General features: G+C 40.0%; 1 protein-coding gene across 1 annotated transcript in view; it reads left to right on the forward strand.

Annotated features, from left to right (window-relative positions):
- LAMA4 (laminin subunit alpha 4) overlaps positions 1 to 21,678 on the forward strand; it is a 128,468-nt gene that overhangs the window by 96,528 nt on the left and 10,262 nt on the right. The window contains exons 22-32 of the mRNA XM_026653515.1: positions 243 to 376; positions 1,854 to 2,025; positions 4,692 to 4,823; positions 5,823 to 5,965; positions 9,476 to 9,614; positions 11,757 to 11,894; positions 13,328 to 13,461; positions 16,240 to 16,404; positions 17,687 to 17,840; positions 19,069 to 19,259; positions 21,396 to 21,585. Of these exons, the coding sequence (XP_026509300.1) occupies positions 243 to 376; positions 1,854 to 2,025; positions 4,692 to 4,823; positions 5,823 to 5,965; positions 9,476 to 9,614; positions 11,757 to 11,894; positions 13,328 to 13,461; positions 16,240 to 16,404; positions 17,687 to 17,840; positions 19,069 to 19,259; positions 21,396 to 21,585 (1,692 nt within the window). The remainder of the gene's footprint in view (positions 1 to 242; positions 377 to 1,853; positions 2,026 to 4,691; positions 4,824 to 5,822; positions 5,966 to 9,475; positions 9,615 to 11,756; positions 11,895 to 13,327; positions 13,462 to 16,239; positions 16,405 to 17,686; positions 17,841 to 19,068; positions 19,260 to 21,395; positions 21,586 to 21,678) is intronic.

Here is a 21,678-nt window from a genome sequence, read left to right on the forward strand (position 1 = left end):
CAGCTGCCGCTGTTCGTTGTGGGTGGTTTAATTATGCCGGCAGGAGAGCACTCTCCTGCCAGCATAGAGTAGCTACAGAGGAGATCATACAGCTGCGCTGCTGTAAGGTCTGTAGTGTAGACATAGCCTAACGCTAAGAGCTTCAAAACAAAATTGATCTCATGAACAAATGCGTTTGGCATCCCTGAATAAAATACATGTGCTGACTTTACCCTTTCGCCTTTGTTTCCTTCTCTGCACAGCTCCCTCCCAGTTTGAACCTGCCTGGCTTCATTGGCTGCTTGGAACTGGCCACCCTGAATGATGATATAATCAGTTTATACAATTTCAAGCACATCTACAATATGAATACCACTACATCGCCACCTTGTGCCAGGTAGAGAAAAATTCAACTGTTAGAATGAAGTTCTTTGATAGCTTGCAATGTTTGCAGACCCGAATGGCTGCTTCATTTCCTTCCTTTTAGAGAAGAATCTCAGGATAATATTAACTTGACCTTTCCTGAATAAACCTCACCACTTTAAACTGTAGTTCAGACCAACTGGCTTGATCTGTTCTACAATTGTACATTTTCTTCGTTATTTTCCATCTCGACAAATTGTCCCAAATGGCTTATTCACTCCTCTGACACAGAACCATTAGTGCCATATGCTCCTGAACTATTCCGAAAAAAAATGTCTTCTTTTTAAGCCCTTTGCAGCGAGAATGAGAAATGTTCCACTTAAAGGGAAACTGTACGGTTCATTTACCATAAATATTTATGGGAAGTTTCTTCATTCAGTAGTCAGGAACTATAGTTTTGTGTTGCATTTTGATGTATATCTATATACTCAGAGAGAAAGAAACTCTAGTATTGGAAATAAATGCAGGTTTTAATAAATCTGAAGAGACCAACTAGAGTATAGGATTTTTTTTTTCCAAATCTCTCTTACAGAGAGAAGGTACTTTGAGTGAAAAGCCCTATTCACCATATCTCTATAACAGTGTATGAAGGGTACATTCCTTGCATAATTGAGGACCCAATCCATCTTCAGTTAAAGTACATGTTGGATTCCCATTGAATTATACGGGAGTTGGATAACCCTTAAAAAGAATACTTCCGCCTATAATCAGGAAGGTTTGTGGCCCTAACACCTGTCCAATAATGAGCCTCCAAACTTTCCAGTTTCCGACATATAACTATAAAAAACTGGGCATGTTTAGTCTTGAGAAAAGAAAACTGAGGGATGGGACCCCAGAACACCCTTCAAATATGATAAGAGCTGTTATAAAGAGGACAGTGATCAATTGTTCTCCAGGTCCACTGAAGGCAGGACAAGTAGTAATTGGCTTAATCTGCAGCAAGGAAGTTTTAGTTAGATATTAGGAAAAACTTCCTAACTACAAAGACAGTTAAGATCTGGAATAGGTTTCCAAGGGAGGCTGTGGAATCCCCATCCCTGGAAATTTTTAAGAAGAGGTTACACAAACATTTTTCAGGGATAGTCAAGATTTATTTGGTCCTGTATCAGTGCAGGGGCTGGGTAAGATGACCTCTCAACATCCCTTCCATACCTACATATATATGACTCTGTACCACAAAACCAACATGATAAGGGAGACTATCAAAGCCCTAAATAATTTTTCAGGGAAAATTCCGACAGCAGTGTAAAAAAAAAAAAGTCAGAAGCCTAAAGTCTTCGTCCCTCCCAGGGATAAATAAAAGTTCAAGATGACTATTCCAAGAAAGTGTTGTAAACTCTGACACCCAAATGTTAACAACTCCCTGGATCTTCAGTGCAGGGTCATAATGCTAAGAATGCTCTGAGATGGTCTCTAATTCTTGCTTGCTTCTGTGTTCTTTTCCATGCTAGGAATAAGCTGGCCTTCACTCAGAGCCGAGCTGTGAGCTATTTCTTTGATGGCTTTGGCTATGGTTTGGTGAGGAACATTGAGAGAAGAGGAAGGTTCAGCCAGGTGACTCGTTTTGACATAGAAGTTCGAACACCAACAGACAATGGGCTTATTCTCCTGATGGTTAATGGAGTGAGTATAAAATTCTGTTCTCACACTGTCCCCTGTTTCTCTTCTGCCTATTCTGCACAGTTACTATGCAGTACCCCAAATGTTGATGATTTATATTTCATTTTGTAAGAGAAAGTTCCCTTCTGCACACATATCATGAGGGACCTGAAGTACTGGGTACAAAGCCACTCGTATTCTCTGATTTACTCTCACTGGCCTTAATTCTGCTCCCACAGTGGCATAATGAGCACTTCAGTGGCGTTACAGTAACATGAAACTGCTTAAAGCGTGAAGATTATCAGGCCCAGTATTTTTACTTTTATTTAAATGTGAATGCACTGTCCGTGCTATCAGATGTTACTATATAGTAGTTGACATGAAGTTCTATACATTTGTCTCCTGGTAGATAGATGGCTGAACTCTATTATACAGTGCAATAGACAAGGTGGGTGGGGTAATATCTTTCATTGAACCAATACAGTCAGTTACTGTTGTAACTTGGAATTAGAGACTATCATAAACCAAAATAGTGGATCCAAGCATCCCCAAATTTTCAGAAGTTTAAGATTGTCCCCTAACTCTATAATGATCTGAACAAAAAACCCACATCCAAACATCTTCAAGCTTTACAATATTTTGAATATAAACTCAGACTTGTGTCTTGAGGCATCTCTTCCTCAAACTTGCAAGCCCAGTGTGAGTTAAAATAATTTAGTACAGCAAAAGAAAATAATTTATTGTGTAGATATGGCAAAAATATCAAGAAAGTAGAACAGTTCACCTGCCTGAACAGAACCATAATGGCTAACAGAGACCTCAAGAAAGAAGTCACATCAAGGATAGAAAGGCATCCACAGCATTTACTAAACCCAACATTGTATGGAAATCAAAGAAACACAGCACCAGAACAAAACAGATGCATTTTAATTCAAACAACATTTCAGTGCTAATATATGGCTGTGAAAGCTGGAGATCTACCAAAATGTTAGTTAGAAAGTAGATGCTTCACAAAATAAGTGCCTACAAAAGATTCTGGGTATTGGTTGGAAAGACTTTGTCACCAACGAAGAGGTCTGAGAAATCACCAACCAGCAACTCGTTTCCACTAGAATCAGAAGGAAGTGCTGGACATATCTGGGACATGTACTCCAGATGCCAACACACAGAATCCCATGAAGCTGTCAAGTGGAAACCAGACAGTGTGAGAAAACAAGGGCACCCAGGAGAAACCCTAAGAAGAACCCTTAGCCAGGAGAGTAAAACAGGTTATCTCAAAACCATAGAACTGTTGTAAGCAGCAGCAAATGACAGAAAGAAATGGAAGATTCCACCCTGTGTGCCAATATTGGCTCAGAAGGATGTAAAAATGTATGTTAATACAGTATGTGCACAGACTTCACTGCAATGAATTAATTCCATTCTAATTAAAACGCTTACTTGGCAGTGGTTGCCATCAGGGATACTTATAGAGGAGATTTCTGAAGTGCAGATTGCTCTACAGCATCTGAACACCACCAGTAACCTCAGCTCTGCTTTAAGCAGCAGTTGCTACACAAAAAACTCTTCTGTAGTAGGCCAGTAATTGGTTTCTTCTGAGCAGAAATTCCCAAAATTGTGTCTGAATTGTACTGTATATACTTTGTAATTGTGTATTCTGTGATGGAAACTATAGTCGTATTGGACATAAGCTGTTGAAGACCAGTTCTGTTGATGGACATTTTTGGTTGGATTGTACAAAACCAGCTACCACTGTTGTGTTCTATGTGGACAGCTCATAAATATACAAAAATAAGTAATTCTTTTTACTTTATTCACAAGTTTGGCCTGTTCCTTTTGTAGTGTTTTTTAAGGTTTAATGTTCTCTTGTCTCCATTAGAGACTGTCATATTAATGTTAGAAAAATATAAAAATAAACATCTGGCCAGATCCCCAGCTGCTGTAAATTGGTCCACTGTACTCCCTTACATTCATATATGGTTTATCAATCTAATTCTATGCCACAGAACTTGAAATCAAGGATGACTTGATTTCCTAGTCCTTCTGTGTCCTGGGGTTTCTCTCTCCCTTAAGTGCTCCCCATTTTTTCCCCTGAAAAATTCACTACCTTAATGATTTCTCTGAGTGCTGCTCTGCTTACAAAGTTTGTATGCTGTGTTGGTGTCACTGTGTTGATCCCAGGACATTAAAGAGACAGGGTGAGCGAGGTAATATCTTTTACTGGATCAACTTCTGTTGGTGAGAGAAACAAGCTTTCAAGTTTACTCTGTATAAGCTCGAAAGCTTGTTTCTCTCACCAACAGAAGTTGGTCCAGTAAAAGATATTACCTCACCCACCTTGGCCCTATAAAGTTTTGGTTATCCAGCCATAGAATAGAATCCATAGCATGTGGCACTGGTGACCAATGACACAGCCTGAAAACCTAATTCAGGATACTGAATAAGTATATGTTTCAAACAGTAGTTCACCAAAATTCCAAATCAATACTATTTATCAAACAATTTATGAATAAAAAAAATCCAGGAAAATTATGATAATTTTGCAAATAAGTAAAAGGCCATTTTCAGTGAATAAATTGTTCATAATGAATAGTTCAACCATCTCTAATCATCTTATATATCCATCTCTATATTGCTTGCATAAGAATGATGTCTATATACTTTCCTTTAATGCTGTTTGTTTTGTACAGAGTATGTTTTTCAGTCTAGCGATGCAGAATGGATTCCTGTATCTACGCTATGACTTTGGCTTCAGCACTACCCCTGTGCTTCTTGAAGATTCAATGAAGAAGGCTCAGATAAATGATGCAAAATTCCATGAGGTAAAACTGATGTGAAAGTATTTTTATTTAGCTAGCCACACCAAGAATAATAAAGCATAATGCTAGGTTGCTGCTCTTATAATTAAAGAACCAAAAAATGATGGGTCAGACTTTATAGAATACCAAATGTGTCAGTTTTGCTATGAAGCGGCAAGGAACACTGGGCAGAAAAAAGATACTAATACTAAAAAGTATTAAAAGTCAGAATAAAACTATATATCCAGAGGAAAGCACTTCATAAATATTGTTCTCTACAACCACAAATATGTGTGTCACTATTTTAACTCAATCAGTTTTAGCAGCTATTGTATTACAAAGTGTTGAACTCCCATTTCGGTACAAAAGGAATTACTCAAATGAAATTCAGCATTGATGTTGGAACTATAGACACTTATTTAGGCAGCTCAGCAACTCAAAAATTGACAGTCTGCACCTGCATTAGGGGTTCCAGAGAATTTGCTTCAAGCCATCATAGCTGGGACAATGACAGTAATAAATCTGAACTGTAAGGGCATGATTCTTCTCTCACTTACGTGGTGCAAATTAGGAGTCTGATTACTGATATCAGTGGAGTTACAGTGGTATTTAACTTGTGTAAGTGTCAGCAGAACTAAGCCCTACATTTCAACAATAAAAGCAGATTTAAAGACATATATCCAAATTCTCTACTCAAGTCAATGGAAGTGCTCCATTTACACCTGTCTAGAATTTGGCCTGTGATAACTTTTTACAAGCAAATGAAAGAAGGATTTGGTTTGTTTTGGCCCTTAGAAAAATCTTTATATTGAAATGAGCTCACTACTAGTCATTCTTGTCAGCTCCACACTGATTCACAAGCCTCTTTTTGAATAGAATAATTGTTAAATTTTAAAAATACAATAGACAATAATTACAGACTTCCTTTTATTAAAAATGCCAATTTGGCAAACCCAGCATGATAACTTCTAAAAGACAATATTCTTGGACATTTGGAGTTGAACTGTTCATTTCTCCTTTCAGATTTCTGTTATATATCACAATTCTAAGAAGATGATCTTGGTGGTGGACAGACGACATATAAAAAGTGTGGAAAATGAAAAGAAAGCAATGCCATTCACTGATATCTACATAGGAGGAGCTCCTTCTGAGATCTTGAAGTCCAGGTTTGTTGACAGTCCAGGTTCCATCAGTACTCATCTGATTGTTGCACAATGGTTTGCAAGAAGGTGTGTTTTACCACCTTTGCTCCTTCATGAAAAACAGCTTCTAAGGCTCCATTTTAATTTTGCTCAGAGCTCTAGGTATAAAGTACTTGGCATGTGTACATTGATCCAAGATGGCTGTAGCTCTGCTGATGGCTGAAATTAGTCGTGTGATCCAGAAGAGTCTCAGCAGAGGATAACAGAAACTGCAGTACAGTTGGGACAAAAATAAATGTTTAAAGAGTGTATGAAAACAAATATATATATATACACTGCTACCTCGATATCACACAACCCGATATAACACTAATTCAGATATAACGCGGTAAAGCAGTGCTCCGAGGGGGCAGGGCTGCGCACTCCGGTGGATCAAAGCAAGATCAATATAACGCGGTTTCACCTATAATGCAGTAAGATTTTTTGGCTCCCAAGGACAGTGTTATATCGAGGTAGAGGTGTGTATATCTATCTATATATACACACACACACACACACACACATATATATATATATATATATATATATATATATATGTATATATATATATACACACACAGATAGATAGATAGATAGATAGATATACATACCTCTACCTCGATATAACACTGTCCTCGGGAGTGTGTATATCTATCTATCTATCTATCTATCTATCTATCTATATACACATATATATACACATATAGATAGATAGATAGATAGATATACGCACATAGGAAAAGCTAACCCCCCTTCCTTTCAACAAGCGTTCTTCTTTGAGTAAAATGCCTTTAGCTTATGAACACACATATCATATCTCACTGTCAATCATATTTTCAGATAAAGGGATTTTTTCCACTATAAACCTTAGTTCAAATCAGTCTCTATTTATCTATGGGCTCAAATGTAGCTGTCCCTGTATCGATGTGCAAAGGTGTGAGGGGAGATCCCAGGGAGCCTTCTCTTTCCCCTGAAGCCATTGGACAAAGGCCAAGCATAGTCCCATTAGGGAATACAGGTCCTACTTCCTAAAATGAGCCAGAGTAGGACCATGAACACTCTCTGCTCCTATTTCAGCAGCAGAAGGAAGATTTGATTAGATGCATAAAGTATGGTACATTTTGTATATTGTGTTGTAATTGAAATCAATATATTTGAAAATGTAGAAAAACATCCACAAATATTTATCATAAATTTAAATTTGTATTCTATTATAGTTTAACAGTGTGGTTAAAATTGCGATTAATCACGACTAATTTTTTTAATCTAGTTAATTTGTTTTGAGTTAATCACTTGAGTTAACTGTGATTAATTGACAATCCTAAAAATTAGATATTTATACAGAGAATGAAAACGTCCACAGTTACATTATATAAGATAAAAATACAATGGACCAGATTTGGAGGTGGTGTAAATTGATGTAGCTCCATTGAAGTCAGTTGAGCTACACTGATTTACATCAGCTGAGAATCTGGCCCTATAAATATAAACCATCATAATTCAAGGAATAAACCGATCACTGTGACAGAGGGCTAGGAAGAAACTCTCTGTAGGCAGGTAACTCCATAATTTCCCACTATGGGGATTCTGACACCTTCCACTACTAGCCACTGTCAGAGGCAGGATAGCAGACTAGATAGAACACTGCTGTGACTGGTATGGAAATTCCTTTGTTCCTGCAAAATATTAGCCAACCATCCTAGCCAATATCTGAATTCAATCTTTATCTTCCACTGACATCTACTTGATTTTCCTGGGGAGATTTACATTTTACTGAATTTGTTACTATGCAACTAGCTAATAGACTTAGGGAAGTAATTTGATTTTCTTCCAAGTCAGTATATTTTCACTCACTCCAGTAGCCTTTTCCTCTGTCAGTTATCTTGTCTTCAAATGAATGCATTTGGAATCACATTCATATATTTTATTCTCACACCATTCTTTTTTCAGCTAGGGATATTTAACTAGACAACTATTTGAAGTTACAAATCAAAGGGACTACTCACATGAGTAAGGGTCAGCCCCTTAACCTATTTATTAGGACGTGATCCAAGTCCCACAGAAGACAATGGGAGTGTTCCCCTGACTTCAGTGGAGATTAGAGCGGGCACTTTGTGCTTATTATTTAGAAAGTACAAATAATTTCTGATAATCATCCAGACTTGAGCTAGGCTGAACCTCCATATCATTTGAGGTTTATTAGCACAGTCAGTCTTTAGTTTACCTGGTGGAAGTTGATGGAGGTAATTCTGAAATAGCACCATTATGTGCCAGTAACTGAGTATCTTCTAACATCTTTATGCAAATACCAACTGAAGTTCTGCCTTTATCCACAAATAAAGAGAGGAACAATGGTAAGGTGATTAAGGCACTGGCCTGGGACTAAAGAGATCCTGTTTCATTTCTTGGCTCCACCACAAACTTTCTATGGGACCTTCAGCAAGTCACCTCACCTTTTTTTGTGCCTCAGCTACCCATCTGTCAAATGGGGATGATAATACTTTTCTACCTCCAAAGGGTGTTATGAGGATAAATTCAGTGATGTTAGGTGCTCAGATACTATTATGATGAGCACAACAGAAAAATATGTGTGAGAAAGAGTAGTCAGTACAGATTGCTGTACCAGCAATCTCAAACCTGGCATTAAAAGGATTACTGAAGGCTATATTCTGCTCTCATTTACCACCTTGAAACCATTTAATTAAAGACTCATGCATGTAAGTGAGATCAGAATTTGGTCCCAAATCCATTACCTCTGTTAGTATTATTTGTTTTGCCAGTTGAGTCCTGTCTGTTTCCTGAGAGGAGAATGGAATTGCCTATTGGGGCAGTTCATAAAGAAAAAACTGAAACATAACTTTCATAGATTTGTTCATAAGGTAAAATTTGAAACCCGTATTTTTTCTTTCTTAAAAATAGAAATAATACCACATCCTTTAATTTCAGTTGCTATTTTAAACTTCTCAAGATTTCATAGATTCATAGATTCTAGGACTGGAAGGGACCTCGAGAGGTCATCGAGTCCAGTCCCCTGCCCGCATGGCAGGACCAAATACTGTCTAGACCATCCCTGATAGACATTTATCTAACCTACTCTTAAATATTTCCAGAGATGGAGATTCCACAACCTCCCTAGGCAATTTATTCCAGTGTTTAACCACCCTGACAGTTAGGAACTTTTTCCTAATGTCCAACCTAGACCTCCCTTGCTGCAGTTTAAGCCCATTACTTCTTGTTCTATCCTTTCACCACATGATTTCTTCAGCATACTCACCAATTTCCCTCCTTAACATTTATAAGTGTTGATGTATTTTAACTTTTCAGGTTATAAAACATGGGGAAATATTTGCTATACATAAAGAGCTCAGATTGGGATTGACTGGGGCAAGAGGTTTGTGTTTTTCAAGTTTTCTGAATGCTTCGTACTAAAAAGGAAAAGTACTTTTGTGAGGATTAGGGTTAGCTAATTGCAGTCTGTTTGACATTGTTTTCCAGCAATCTTAGCCCACACCTCACAGTAAATACTGGCTTTAAGGGATGCATGAAGGGTTTCCAGTTTCAAAAGAAGGATTTCAACTTGTTAGAGGAGCCAGGAACCCTGGGAATCAGTTATGGCTGTCCAGAAGAGTCACTTGTAAGTACAGCACCAGGCATGGGGCCATGGCAAACGCTTGGCTATGGATCTGACCGTCAACTTGACATTAATTCCAAATAATGGGAAGGAAAAATCTGCAACCCAGGAACTATATTTAACTCATTGATTTTGATTTTTTAATTGCATACTGAAATGATTCCCAACTTTTATGCTGAATTGCAGTACAAAATAGTCATGTTTTCTCTGATATTTCAAAAGTTGTGATGTCAGGATTCAGTCTGTAATACATAATGTGCTGTATTCTGAGGGCAGATAGTCCCTCTTTACTTCATTTTTGTTTCGTGAAGTAAAGAGAATATTCTTAGAAAGGGAGTACTTGATAGCAGAGGAGTACAGAAGGCAAATGTGAAAAAGAACAACAGAATGCTAACCCATCTATGGTACTACTTCCTCAGGAGTATTGACAGATGGGCAAATATTTCTAGGCTGATCCTGTTCATGGAGAAAAATCAAAGGTCATTGTGTATACAGAGGCTTTCCCTCTCTGCGGCTTTTCTTCTTATTGTTGGATTGTTTCAGTAAGCAGAGTGGCAATCAAGTTTGAGAATGTATGATGCTACATGGCAGTCATTTCAACTTGTGCATTAGAACCAATCAGAACAGACAAAAATGTCAAAGCATTTTCTAGCCAGGAAACCATTCAGGGGTCCACATGAAAACTCCAAAGAAGAAAAAATTGTCCTTGGAACCTTTGGGTCAGTTCTTCCCTTGCTTTCACCAATACAACTACAACACCATCAAACTTAATGGGATGGCATTGGTACAAATTACCCTCCATCTTGTATCATTCTGTTCAATATAATAGAAACCTGGTAAATCTAGATAATTTACATGGCCTTGATCCTGCAAGTGGACATCTGCACCCATGCGGAGCCCCATTGAAATCAGTAGGACTTCATGCAGGAGCAGAAATCTGTGTTTGTAGAACTCATTACAGAATTAGGGTGGATATCACCTTAAGCAGGGGGAACCTATAGCTTTGTTACATACTCTTGTCAGTATTTATTTTCATATTTTCACTGAGAAACATTGATTCAGAGTCCTCATGGGGCAGGGAATGTAGGCAAGGGGGGAAATCCCTGTGTTTATTCAATTTAGGACCTTCACTTCCCCTGAGTTCAATTGGCTTTGAATGAGGCCCTTAGTCTCTGAAGAAATAGAGAACAATTTGACTTACATAGTTTAAAAAAATCTAAGAGACTGTTCGGAACCAACAGGAAAGGGATACTAAGACAGTAAATATCATAATGACTCTATATAAATCCATGGAACGGCCACACCTGGAATACTGTATGCAGTTCTCGTTGCCCCATCTCAAAAAAGATATATTAGAATTGGAAAAGTTACAGAGGAGGGCAACAAAAATGACTAAGATATGGAACAGCTTCTGTATGAAGAGAGATTAAAAAGACTGGGACTTTTCAGCTTGGAAAAGAGATGACTAAGGGACGATATGATAAAGGTCTATAGAATAATGAATGGCATAGAGAAAGTGAATAAGGAAGTGTTATTTACTCTTTCAAACAATAGATAGGGTTGATTTCACCCAATGAACTTAACAGGCAGCAGGTTTAAAACAAAAAAAAAAGGAAGTACTTCTTCAAACAATGCACAGTCAACCTGTGGAACTTGTGGCGAGGGGATGTTGTGAAAGCCAAAACTATAATGGGGTTCAAAAAAAATTAGCTAAGTTCATGGAGGATAGGCCCTTCAATGGCTATTAGCCAAGGTGGTCAGGAATGCAACCCCAAGCTCTGTGTCCCTAGCTTCTGCCTGCCAGAAGCTGGGAGTGGACGACGGCTGGATCACTCGATGATTGCCTCTTCTGTTCATTCCCTCTGAATCACCTGGCATTGGCTACTATTGGAAAACAGGATACTGGGCTAGATGGACCATTGGTCTGACCCGGTATGGCTGCTCTTATGTTCTTACTTTCTTAATGTTTTCAAAACATACCACTCCATTTAGATCAGTTTAAACCTAGGGGACAAGTCTGAATTTTTCATATGAAAATTGGTCCAGCTGAATCTGAAGAAAAAGGGAGGCTTCTATTACTATTGTTTATTATTGTTAAAAATACTTCCTATAGAACACTTGTGACTTTGTTGACTTGGCATGCAGATGTCCCGCAGAGCATATTTCAATGGAGAAAGCTACATTTCCTCCAGCCAAAAAATGTCACTCTTTGATGAGTTTGAAAGCGGCTTCAACTTCCGGACTTTGCAGCCCAATGGGCTGCTATTCCATTATGCTGAAGGAGTGAGTATGCTTTTTTTTTTTTTTTTAATGTACTGGCACTATGGAGAATTTCATGATTATTTCCTTCTTTGTTCCTTAAAAACAAAAAATAATCCACAATTTAGAAATACCTCTTTGTGGGCTAATTTTCATATTCTACACCCAGTAGACCAAATCCTTCAGTCTTTATTTGGGCAAAATCCCATTGACATCAAAGGGATTTTTGCCTAACTAAAGATTACAGGATTTGACCCTAGGCATATAACTGTACTCAACACAGTGTGTGTAGTACAAATGTAGCATGTGTCTCATTCTGTGTTTGTGCTACATCTAGCACAATAGGGCTGCAATCCTGATTTGAGCACCTAGGTCCTACCACAATATAAATAATAGTAATAATAATGGCAATATTCCCTTCCCAGGGAAATACACATGGAAGGGAAGATGAAGCAGAGAACTCCTTGAGTTTAAATTGGTGGGGCAACAGTCTGACCCCTCCTAAGGTGACACAAATCGGCCAAAAAGTTGGCTTCACCCCCAGCTGGTGTAGATTCCCCTATCCCATCCCCCACCGTAGGATGCCTGTGTGGTGAGAAGGAGCAGTGCTGGAAAGGCCCCTTGCAGCCATGAGCAGCCAAGCTGCTCTAACTGCTCCCCTCTGCAGTGCACAATGGAAGGAAGCATGGGGCTTAAACTCGCTTACAAGTGGATAAGTGAGCATAAGTAGTTCTAAGAAAGAGTCCCTTGCAGTCAACCAGGCTAACCAACACTTTCTTACCCATCACTTCTGATTTTGACCCAAAGGATTAAGGCCCTAATCTTGTGAGATGCCAAGTATCCTCTTCTCCAATAGGAGTTCAGATACTTAGCTTCTCCCAAGATCAGACTGTATGATCCTTAAAAACAAATAGTATGGATGCCTGTTTCAGTGGAATAGATACATTATCCCTGCTGTTTGGGGCTGCAGTCCCAAATGCCTCACTCCCAGAGTAAATTATATCTCTAGACAATTGTGAATTAAGAAACGGGTTTAAGCAAAGTTCATATTTGCAGTCTGATTAGGGGAAAAGGAACATAAATATGCTGGGCTGACCACAGTGGCTAGCCTGAAGTATCAGATATCCCATAGTACTGTAAAAGAGAAACCCAGAATCACAAATTGAATGTAAACACCCTAAATTGCTGAACTGATGGAGCCTGTACCATAGATAAGGGGGAAATAATCAGGTATGGGACCTCAGAGCATTGTGGTTTAAAGGGCGACATTCATATAAAAAGAAATCTCACTTCTCACCTGCCCTGCTCTGCACACAGTTAAAACCCAGGGGAAAATGGCAATAATACACATATCTGACAAGCAAAAGGGAAAATAAATATTAGAGGAAAACTCATGTGACTTTTAAAGCTTACTGTATTATACCTGCTCCTGAAACAAGTTTTTCTTTGTGTTTCAGCCAGATATGTTCTCCATTTCTATGAATGATGGTGCTGTGGTTTTAAATGCTATGGGAACTGAAGTTCAGTCAAAAGAGACACGCTACAATGATGGCAAAACCCATTTTATCATTACCTCTGTCTCACAAGAAAGGTAAAGCTGGTCAATATCTTTGATGCTACCACATATAGTATATGATATGTAGCTCTTTTATGTACATAATGTCTTTTAATGTTGCTTAAAGCCCCTACTTTAGGAGCTTTTCTCACAGCATGCCCTATTTCAAGAGATTATCACTTCTTTAGTTAAAAAACACACGCCCAAAATCCAAATGGCTGAATCATGGCCTGGAGATCGAAGGGTCTTTTCACTAACATTTTGAAAAAAAATATTCTTGTACATTTTTTTATTGACATTTTTTGTATTCACCTGTAAAAGCGCCTTAAAAAAACGAACATGATTAATTCTTCAGAAGAGCTGATTGCTTTGCTTAGTTAAAACAAAGGAAAAACTTAGATTAACCAAGGTATCTTTACTCAAAAAAGTAATTATATAGATATATGGGGAAACACGTTCATATTTTTAGCATTGACAAAAACATGCTAGATTCCTGACGGCAGCAGTGAGTGAGTCAAAACATCCACTTTTTATAAATCTCGAAACATTTTCCTTGAAGGTTTTATTCATCATTGTACTTTAAGTAAAAAAAAATATTTTGTAATTTGAAAGCCAAATTATCCAAAAGCTTTCTCCTGGTCTTCATATGTGCATATGCAACTCTGCGAGAGGAAATCATTCCACACATATGAACTGTTTGATCCAGTATTCTTCTTTTGATATTGACCAATATCTAGAATTGGCAGAATTTGATGTTTTATTTTTTTATAATTTTGACATAATATCAATGTTTATTTTATGCACCTTTTTATTTTTATCAATTTAAATGTTCACAGTTTTGGAAAATTATGGAGGGTCAGACTATCGCTGGCTCAGACAACAATTATTTAATGATAATCAACACTGAGATTCAAAAAGTTTAAGTTTTATAACCGCTGAAACACAAACTGTCAACATCAAATGTCAAAATATACAAAGTAAAAAGCCTTAAACCAAATTCTAATAAGTTCTCAAGCAGCATTCTTCTTACTTTGTCTATCTGTAAATTGCAATTATTATAGATGGAAACTTTTTTAGTCGGTTTGTCTGTGCATGGTGAAATCAACGCTTTTTAACATTTACCAATAAATATCTAACCCTTCCAATCCTGAATCAGATGCTCCAAATATAGACAGTCTGTCATTAAAAAGGTGAAATCTTTCCTGACTTCTGCTGCAATTAGTTTACATGCTGCAGAATGAGTTTTGATTACCCTAGGGTGACCAGATCACCCAAGTCAAATATCGGGACGCGGGGCGGGGGGGAAGGGGGGGGGGCGGCCAAAAAAAAAAAAAAAAACCACCCTTCCTCCACAAGCGCTGGAGGGAGGCCCCGGAGACGCAGGGGAAGCGCGGGGCCGGGGTGAGTGAGAGTCCGGCCTGGCCCCGAGCAGGCAGGACTCAGTCGGGCGGTAGGGAGAGTAGGGGGACAGCCCACGGGGCCAGGCGGCAGCTGTTCTCCCCCCCTGGGCAGAGGGACTCGGGAGCAGCCACTGCTGCAGCTCCCACTGCCGCGGGGGGAGGAAGCGGCCGATGGCCAAGCTCGGCGGCTGTGGCTGCAGCTCTGGCGCCCGGGCCCGAACCCCCCGAGCCCGGGCCTGCTGCGGGGACCCAGCAGCGCGCATGCTGCGCCCAGCCCCTGGCCAGTCGCGTCTGGGCTGCTGCCCAGCTGGTGCTATCCCGCGGCGGCTCCGGAGTGGGGGCAGCAGGCCCCAGCCCCCCCATCCCGCTCGGGTCCTGCAGGGGAACGAACGGGTCTGGGCTGCCGATGCCTCCGCCCCGGGGCCGCCGCGGGATTGCACCAGCTGGGCAGCAGCCCAGACGCGACTGGCCAGGGGCTGGGCGCAGCGTGCGCGTTGTTGGGTCCCCGCAGAAGGCCCGGGAGGTTCGGGCCAGAGCCGCAGCCGCAGCCGCAGCCGCCAAGCTTGGCCATCGGCCACTTCCTCCCCTCGCGGCAGTGGGAGCTGCAGCAGCAGCTGCTCCCGAGTCCCGCTGCCCAGGGGGGGAGAACAGCCGCCGCCTGGCCCCCGGGCCGCCCCCCTACTCTCCCTACCGCCCGACTGAGTCCTGCCTGCTTGGGTCCAGGCCGGATTCTCACTCACCCCGGCGCCGTGCTTCCCCTGCATCTCCCGGGCCTCCCTCCACAAGCACCGGAGGGAGGAGGAATGGTGAGCCTGGGGAAGAGGCAGGGATTCGCGGAGGGAGCCAATGGGGGAAGGAGGGGGCGGAGTCGGGGCAGGGGGGGGGGCGCGAGCACTTCCGGGCTCCGGAGCATTTCCTTGTTTGTCCAGTGTCCCGACCGCACATCGGTCGGGACGCGGGACAAACAAGGAAATATCGGGACAGTCCCGATAAAATCGGGACGTCTGGTCACCCTAGATTACCCTTAAGCAATACAATATCATCTTAAACACCAAAATGATATGATGTGTGTATGGTATCTCACTTTCCCATATAGTGTTCCATCCTTTCACTAGTGATCAATTCGTTTAATTAGTCTTAGCCATAGCGTACTGTGGCTTTCTGAATATCAGGAGTATCTCAAAGATCTCAGTGAAGCTTTTGGCCATTGGACTCCAAGCTACCACACTGGCTAATCCCACTGCCATTTATTGCATAGCTGGAAGGAAATAGGTTGTCTTCTGATATTGCCATTTAGGAAATCAGACGCTGAGTTCAGCATTATGGGAACATTGGCACATATAACACACTGTGTAATAACTCTGAATAAACTCTTTCAAAATCAGTTTGTGAAAAGGAAAACTTCTCTTTGCAGATATGAGCTAATAGTAGATGACAAAAAACATAGCAAAAAGAATCCAGCTAGAGACAAAACAGAACAAAAGCCTGCAAGTGCCAAGAAGTTCTACTTTGGTGGCTCTCCCATCAGTACTCAATATGCCAATTTCACTGGGTGTATAAGCAATGCCTACTTCATCAGGTATGTAACATCCACAACAGTACACATCAAACAGTCTGTGCCTGACAACATAGAAAATAAATACCAATGAGAACTGATTATTTTCACAAAGAAATCTTTTACCTTATTTTGTGGGGTTACCCAATGTATACAAACGCCTTTTTCTTTAATTTACTATGAAATGCCTCAGAACTGCCCTTCTACATTAAAAAACTGTTGAAGTGGAAATAACTATTGAGGTAACTCAGCCATTACCATACTTGCTAATTCCTTTGGTGCAATGTATAATTTGCAGAATAATTTACATTTGTATAATGTAATTTACAGCTCTACCTTTGTAATAAAAGGATATGACAGTGTCTCACAAGGCCTCAGAGCTGGGAGTTTGGTCTTGTTGAAATGTGGATCTAAATCATTTTGCAAAATGTTCCTTTTTACATTTTTTTTCTGAAATGTATTGCTGGTTAATGGTGCCGGATTGAGAGTCCTGCAGACTGAAATCCTTTGTTTATGAATAGCACAGATATAAGACAGGCAGAAGCTGTGCAAGCTGCACATATTGTCCGACCACTGTGCTAGCCTCGAAGGACCATCTGTGTGTGGGTGAGAGGGTCGTTCATCCCCTCTGCTGAGACTGCCAAGAAGGATACCAACTAATGCCAGCTGGGAGAGTGTTTTGTGGTGTGTGTGCCCACCCACTAGTAACTCTGAACTTAAATGTAGTCAGATTTATTTTCCAAAAATCAGATTATCAAGACGGTGATTCATACAGGGAAATTGGACTGACGTGTATATCAGTTACAGCAAGATTGCTTCTTGCCCTGTACTAGCCACCCACCACAGGTCATAGTCCAGGGAGGGGACAGAACAGAACAGCTACTCCTCCTCCTGCACTGGTAGGAAGAGGTAGAACTTTAGCTCCATTTCCCCCCTGTATGTCAGCCAGCTCACCTGGGAAATGTGCAGAGCAGAATTGGTCCTTCGCAGATTGCTTCCCCAATGGAGCAAGGTCAGTCTGCTTCTGGGTCAGCACAGCTATGCACTCCCCTTATTCTGGGCAAAATGTTATATATACAATGAGCCCAATTTTTTCCCCATGATTTGAAGTCACAGACCTCTCTAAAATTTCACTTGTAATAAGAAGATCTCTGTGGTTGTCCTGGTGATAACAAGTGAAAAAATTATATATTTTATACTAGCTTAATTTGGATATTTTAATTATTTTTCAATTCTGTTTTTAAAAAGCTATTTTTGCTACACTTCAGTCAGCTATTCTTAACATTATCCCCTCTTTGAAACACAGGTTGGATCGAGAGGTTGAAGTGGAAGATTTCCAGCGGTACCCTGAGAAGGTCCAAACTTCTCTTTATGGATGCCCTGTTGACTCCCCTCCAGTTGCCCTTCTCCATAAGAAAGGAAAGAACTCTTCAACAGCCAAAGGAAGACATAATAAAAAGGTTAGCACTAACTGACTTGTGACTATTCTGAAATCAATTTACAGTTTGCCGAAGTCCACATATACTGCCTCATGATCCTAGGCTGGCCACATTGTTGTGGTTCCAAGACACATCTGAAAAATAACAGAGGATGGTACTTGGCCCCTTTGAATATTTCATAATTTCAAACAGATGATCTCATTTTGCAGATTCCAAGATTCATCAAAGACTTTTTTCATTATAGTTTCACCCATTTTTAAAGGAAACTTTTAAAATGCTCTACAAGCTACAGACGCTTTTACCTGCTAATGAAAATGATTTCTTTATGCCTAGCCCAATGGTTTAGCTGGGGAAAGGAGATATACAAAAAGATGTAGTAAAAGTCAGAGAGCATCATAGTATTATAGTAGTTATAGATGGGAAAGAACATATCAAATCCAACCCTCTGCAAGTTCTCCCAACAAGAACTTAGATACTAAATTGATACTACACTTGATCTCTTAGCCAAAGGATCAAAAAGGTGTCAGTTGTATAATTTGCTAGTTTTCGTTTGGGGTTGTTAGCGTGTTTGGGGTTTTTTTTGTTTGTTTGATTGATTTTATAACAAAAATAAAAGGACAATCCACTGTAAATTTTCTACTGCTGGACATTTATAGGGCTGCATTTGCCTCAGCTTCAGGGAACAGTCATATCATTCTTTCCTAGTTAGTAGAATTGGAAAACAAAATTTCTGAGGTCTCCTAAAAAGTGTGACAGAAAGTTCCCCCTCCTGTTTCCTCTTTAGTCTTAAAGCAGTGAAGGCAGTGAGCTAGTTTTTGCTCTCAGCTACATCCATGCAACTCCACCTACTATAATCAACTTGCATCGGTGTAAATGAGAACCTTAATCCAGTATTCTGAGATTGAGGTCCTATGCTATGCTGAATTGCAGCAGAGCTCACATCCTTAAAAGGGGGGAAGACCACCACAAGGGGCTCAGGCTGGCAAATTCATAAGAACTGAATTGCCATTATATGTTGGCTAAGCAGTTAGAAATTCTGTGTTTCTCTGCATCAGTGGTGGGCATGGAGCTGAAAATTAAATACAATAGAATTATTTGGGGACAGATATATTGATTAGATTTGGAACAACTCTAGATATTTTTATAAGCAATGCAAAATATTACCTGCCAGTTGGTAAACAGTATTGTCTCTGCTCATCATATGCACATCCACTTTAAACACTTGTTTAATGGCTTTCTTTGTATGAAGGTGGGAAGAGAAAAAGAAAGAACCTCAAAGGCAACTGGCCTCAAAAATTTAGATCAAGAAATGAGTGTGCAAAGAGACCCTGACTGCCAGTTGTCCAAGAACCCCACGGCAATTGAACATGCAAACCAGTTTGGAGGAATAGCAAACAGCCGGCAAGAGTTTGACCACATACCAAAGAATTTCAGTGACAGGTAAAGCATCACATAGTGACCTGAGAAATAAAAACAATTTACTCTCAGAGAAAAGAGCCATGGAAACAAACAAACAAAGAACTTGGAACTAACAAGATGTACTTGCTGCCATTACCTTGGTTATTGTGCTTATATCCTGTATCCCTTTCATGGGCTCTTCATCTGCTTTGTGTCTTGAGAAATTGTGCCTCCCTAACTGCTTGTATGGCTCCTATTGCAATTTGGATGCTAGTGCAATAATACTGCTAATAATAATATATTAAACCTCTGAGCAAGCCAGCTGCATCCCTCCCATATCACAATGCAAAAAGATTTAGGCCAAAGCCTGCAGTCCTGACTCAATCAATACTCAGCAAAAATGCCCATAGGAGCCTAGCCTGAGTAAGAAATGCAGGATTTGACTCAATATTAATACTATTACAATATCATATATTTACATAATGCACTCCCTCCAAAAGCACATGTCCAACCACAGGCTATATCACAGTCTCTCTCTGCACACATAAGCAATAATGACATCAGGGAGAATTGCATGGCCTGAAATGAACGTATTTATATAACAATCACTTCCCCAGTCACCTCTTGGGTGGAACATGGCAGCTGTCTAGCAGCACTGCATGGTGGATTAGCACATGAAGCAAAGGATACCAAGTCCTATTCAAACAGCAGTGCAATTGTAGATAATGAAGGTAATTCCCTATATAGTGTTAGTTCAATCTGCATGGCAAGGATATTTAATGCTCATACTCTCACAGAAAGCACTATATAATAGTCTATGACCACAAGGGATCAGGATCTTGGTTTAACATTTATGCAAAAAACATCAGATTCAACAACACAGTGGCCCCTAAGCATACTGGGGCACTGGTTCAGAGGGAAGAATGGCATTTACTGAATCACAATGAAACCATTGAATTTGTTTTACTTCAATACAGTATTTTACAAACAACTATTGCAACCTTGATGTTGAAGTTCAATATGTAGTACATGTGAGACAGACAACAACAAAAGAGAACCCAAATTCTATTCCTCCCTAATGCTGCATTTGTTTATGTATTTATTAAAAAGTAACATGGAAGTATGGAAGTCATAGGTTTCATGATTTTAATGTTGATTAAAAATACCCATGACTTTGACATTTTAAAATGTATCCTTGTGGGTGAGTGTATATGATATTAAGCATTTCAACAAATCTGACAGAAAATCCTGAGCGATGCCAAGCTAACCCTTGGACTAAATGAGAAGTGCGAGAGAGCGGGAACTCAGCACCACCACTGCTGTAACACAAAGGACCGGACTAGTGAACACTCAGGCCTCCACTATACTAACTCTCCCAACCCTGCCATATTGGGAGTCCTAATGTAGATGACATTTTAAGCACTGTGGCAATTAGACCTTCTATTTTAATACTGCAGGGATGTGGCAGGCATGGTCCACTCCGGCCTCTTTCCAACCAAACAATTTGGAGACTTTCTTCAGGTGAAACACACAGTGATTTATTTATAAAATTCATGTCCACCACCTTTGCAGATTGTACAGCAGCTTTACAAATATCCTGGGACTCTAAGGCTTCTGACCCCAGCAGGGGAGAGACCTCCTGTGGCCTTGGCTCTACCAGCCTACAGCTCTTTCCCTTTCTTGCCCCCTTTTCATACTTTCTTCCTGTGCCTTGGTCCCTTCTGAGTTAATGAGGTAATTAGTTTTTAACTCTCTCCCGCCTAGCCTCAATCTATCAATTTGGCACAGTTCCCCATATTCAGGTGTGTGCGGGGCAACTCATTGAAGCTGTAGGGATCAGAGTGCTGGATTAGCTGCTGTAGTCCACCACTCTGTCACAGCATGTAAGAAATGCGTATATACTTCTTTGTGATTGATCTGTATTGATTTTATTCACTCCCTAGGATTCGGTTTTGGTTTTCAAAAGATGAGTTCTTTGTGAGATGGATTTTCCTCTGCTTGGTATCAGCTCTGCCTTCTATTCAAATAACCATATAGAATGTACATCTAAAACATAATTTGCATAAACAAGGAATACATTCTCTGGCATAAGGGGACAAATCTCAATTCTCCCTTCTCTGCATGGTGACTTCAATCACATCTGCTCTGTTACTAAAATGACATGTTTTTATTTGACAGATCACAGTTCTCCATTAGTTTGAAAACTCACTCATCCCATGGAATGATCTTTTATGCATCTGATCAAGAGGAAAACAATTTCATCACCCTTTTTGTTGCCCATGGCCGGCTGATTTTTATGTTTAATGTTGGTCATCAGAAGCTAAGGATTAAAAGCCAAGAGAAGTACAATGATGGGCTTTGGCACAATGTAAGTTGAAGAAAGTGATTGATGTTATGATGATGATATTATATGATGATACATGCGTCAGGAAACCATAGTGGAGAATCTTCTTATCCGACA

This window comes from Terrapene carolina, unplaced genomic scaffold (assembly GCF_002925995.2).
Source record: "Terrapene carolina triunguis isolate 2854851 unplaced genomic scaffold, T_m_triunguis-2.0 Scaffold42, whole genome shotgun sequence".
NCBI lineage: Eukaryota > Metazoa > Chordata > Testudines > Emydidae > Terrapene > Terrapene triunguis.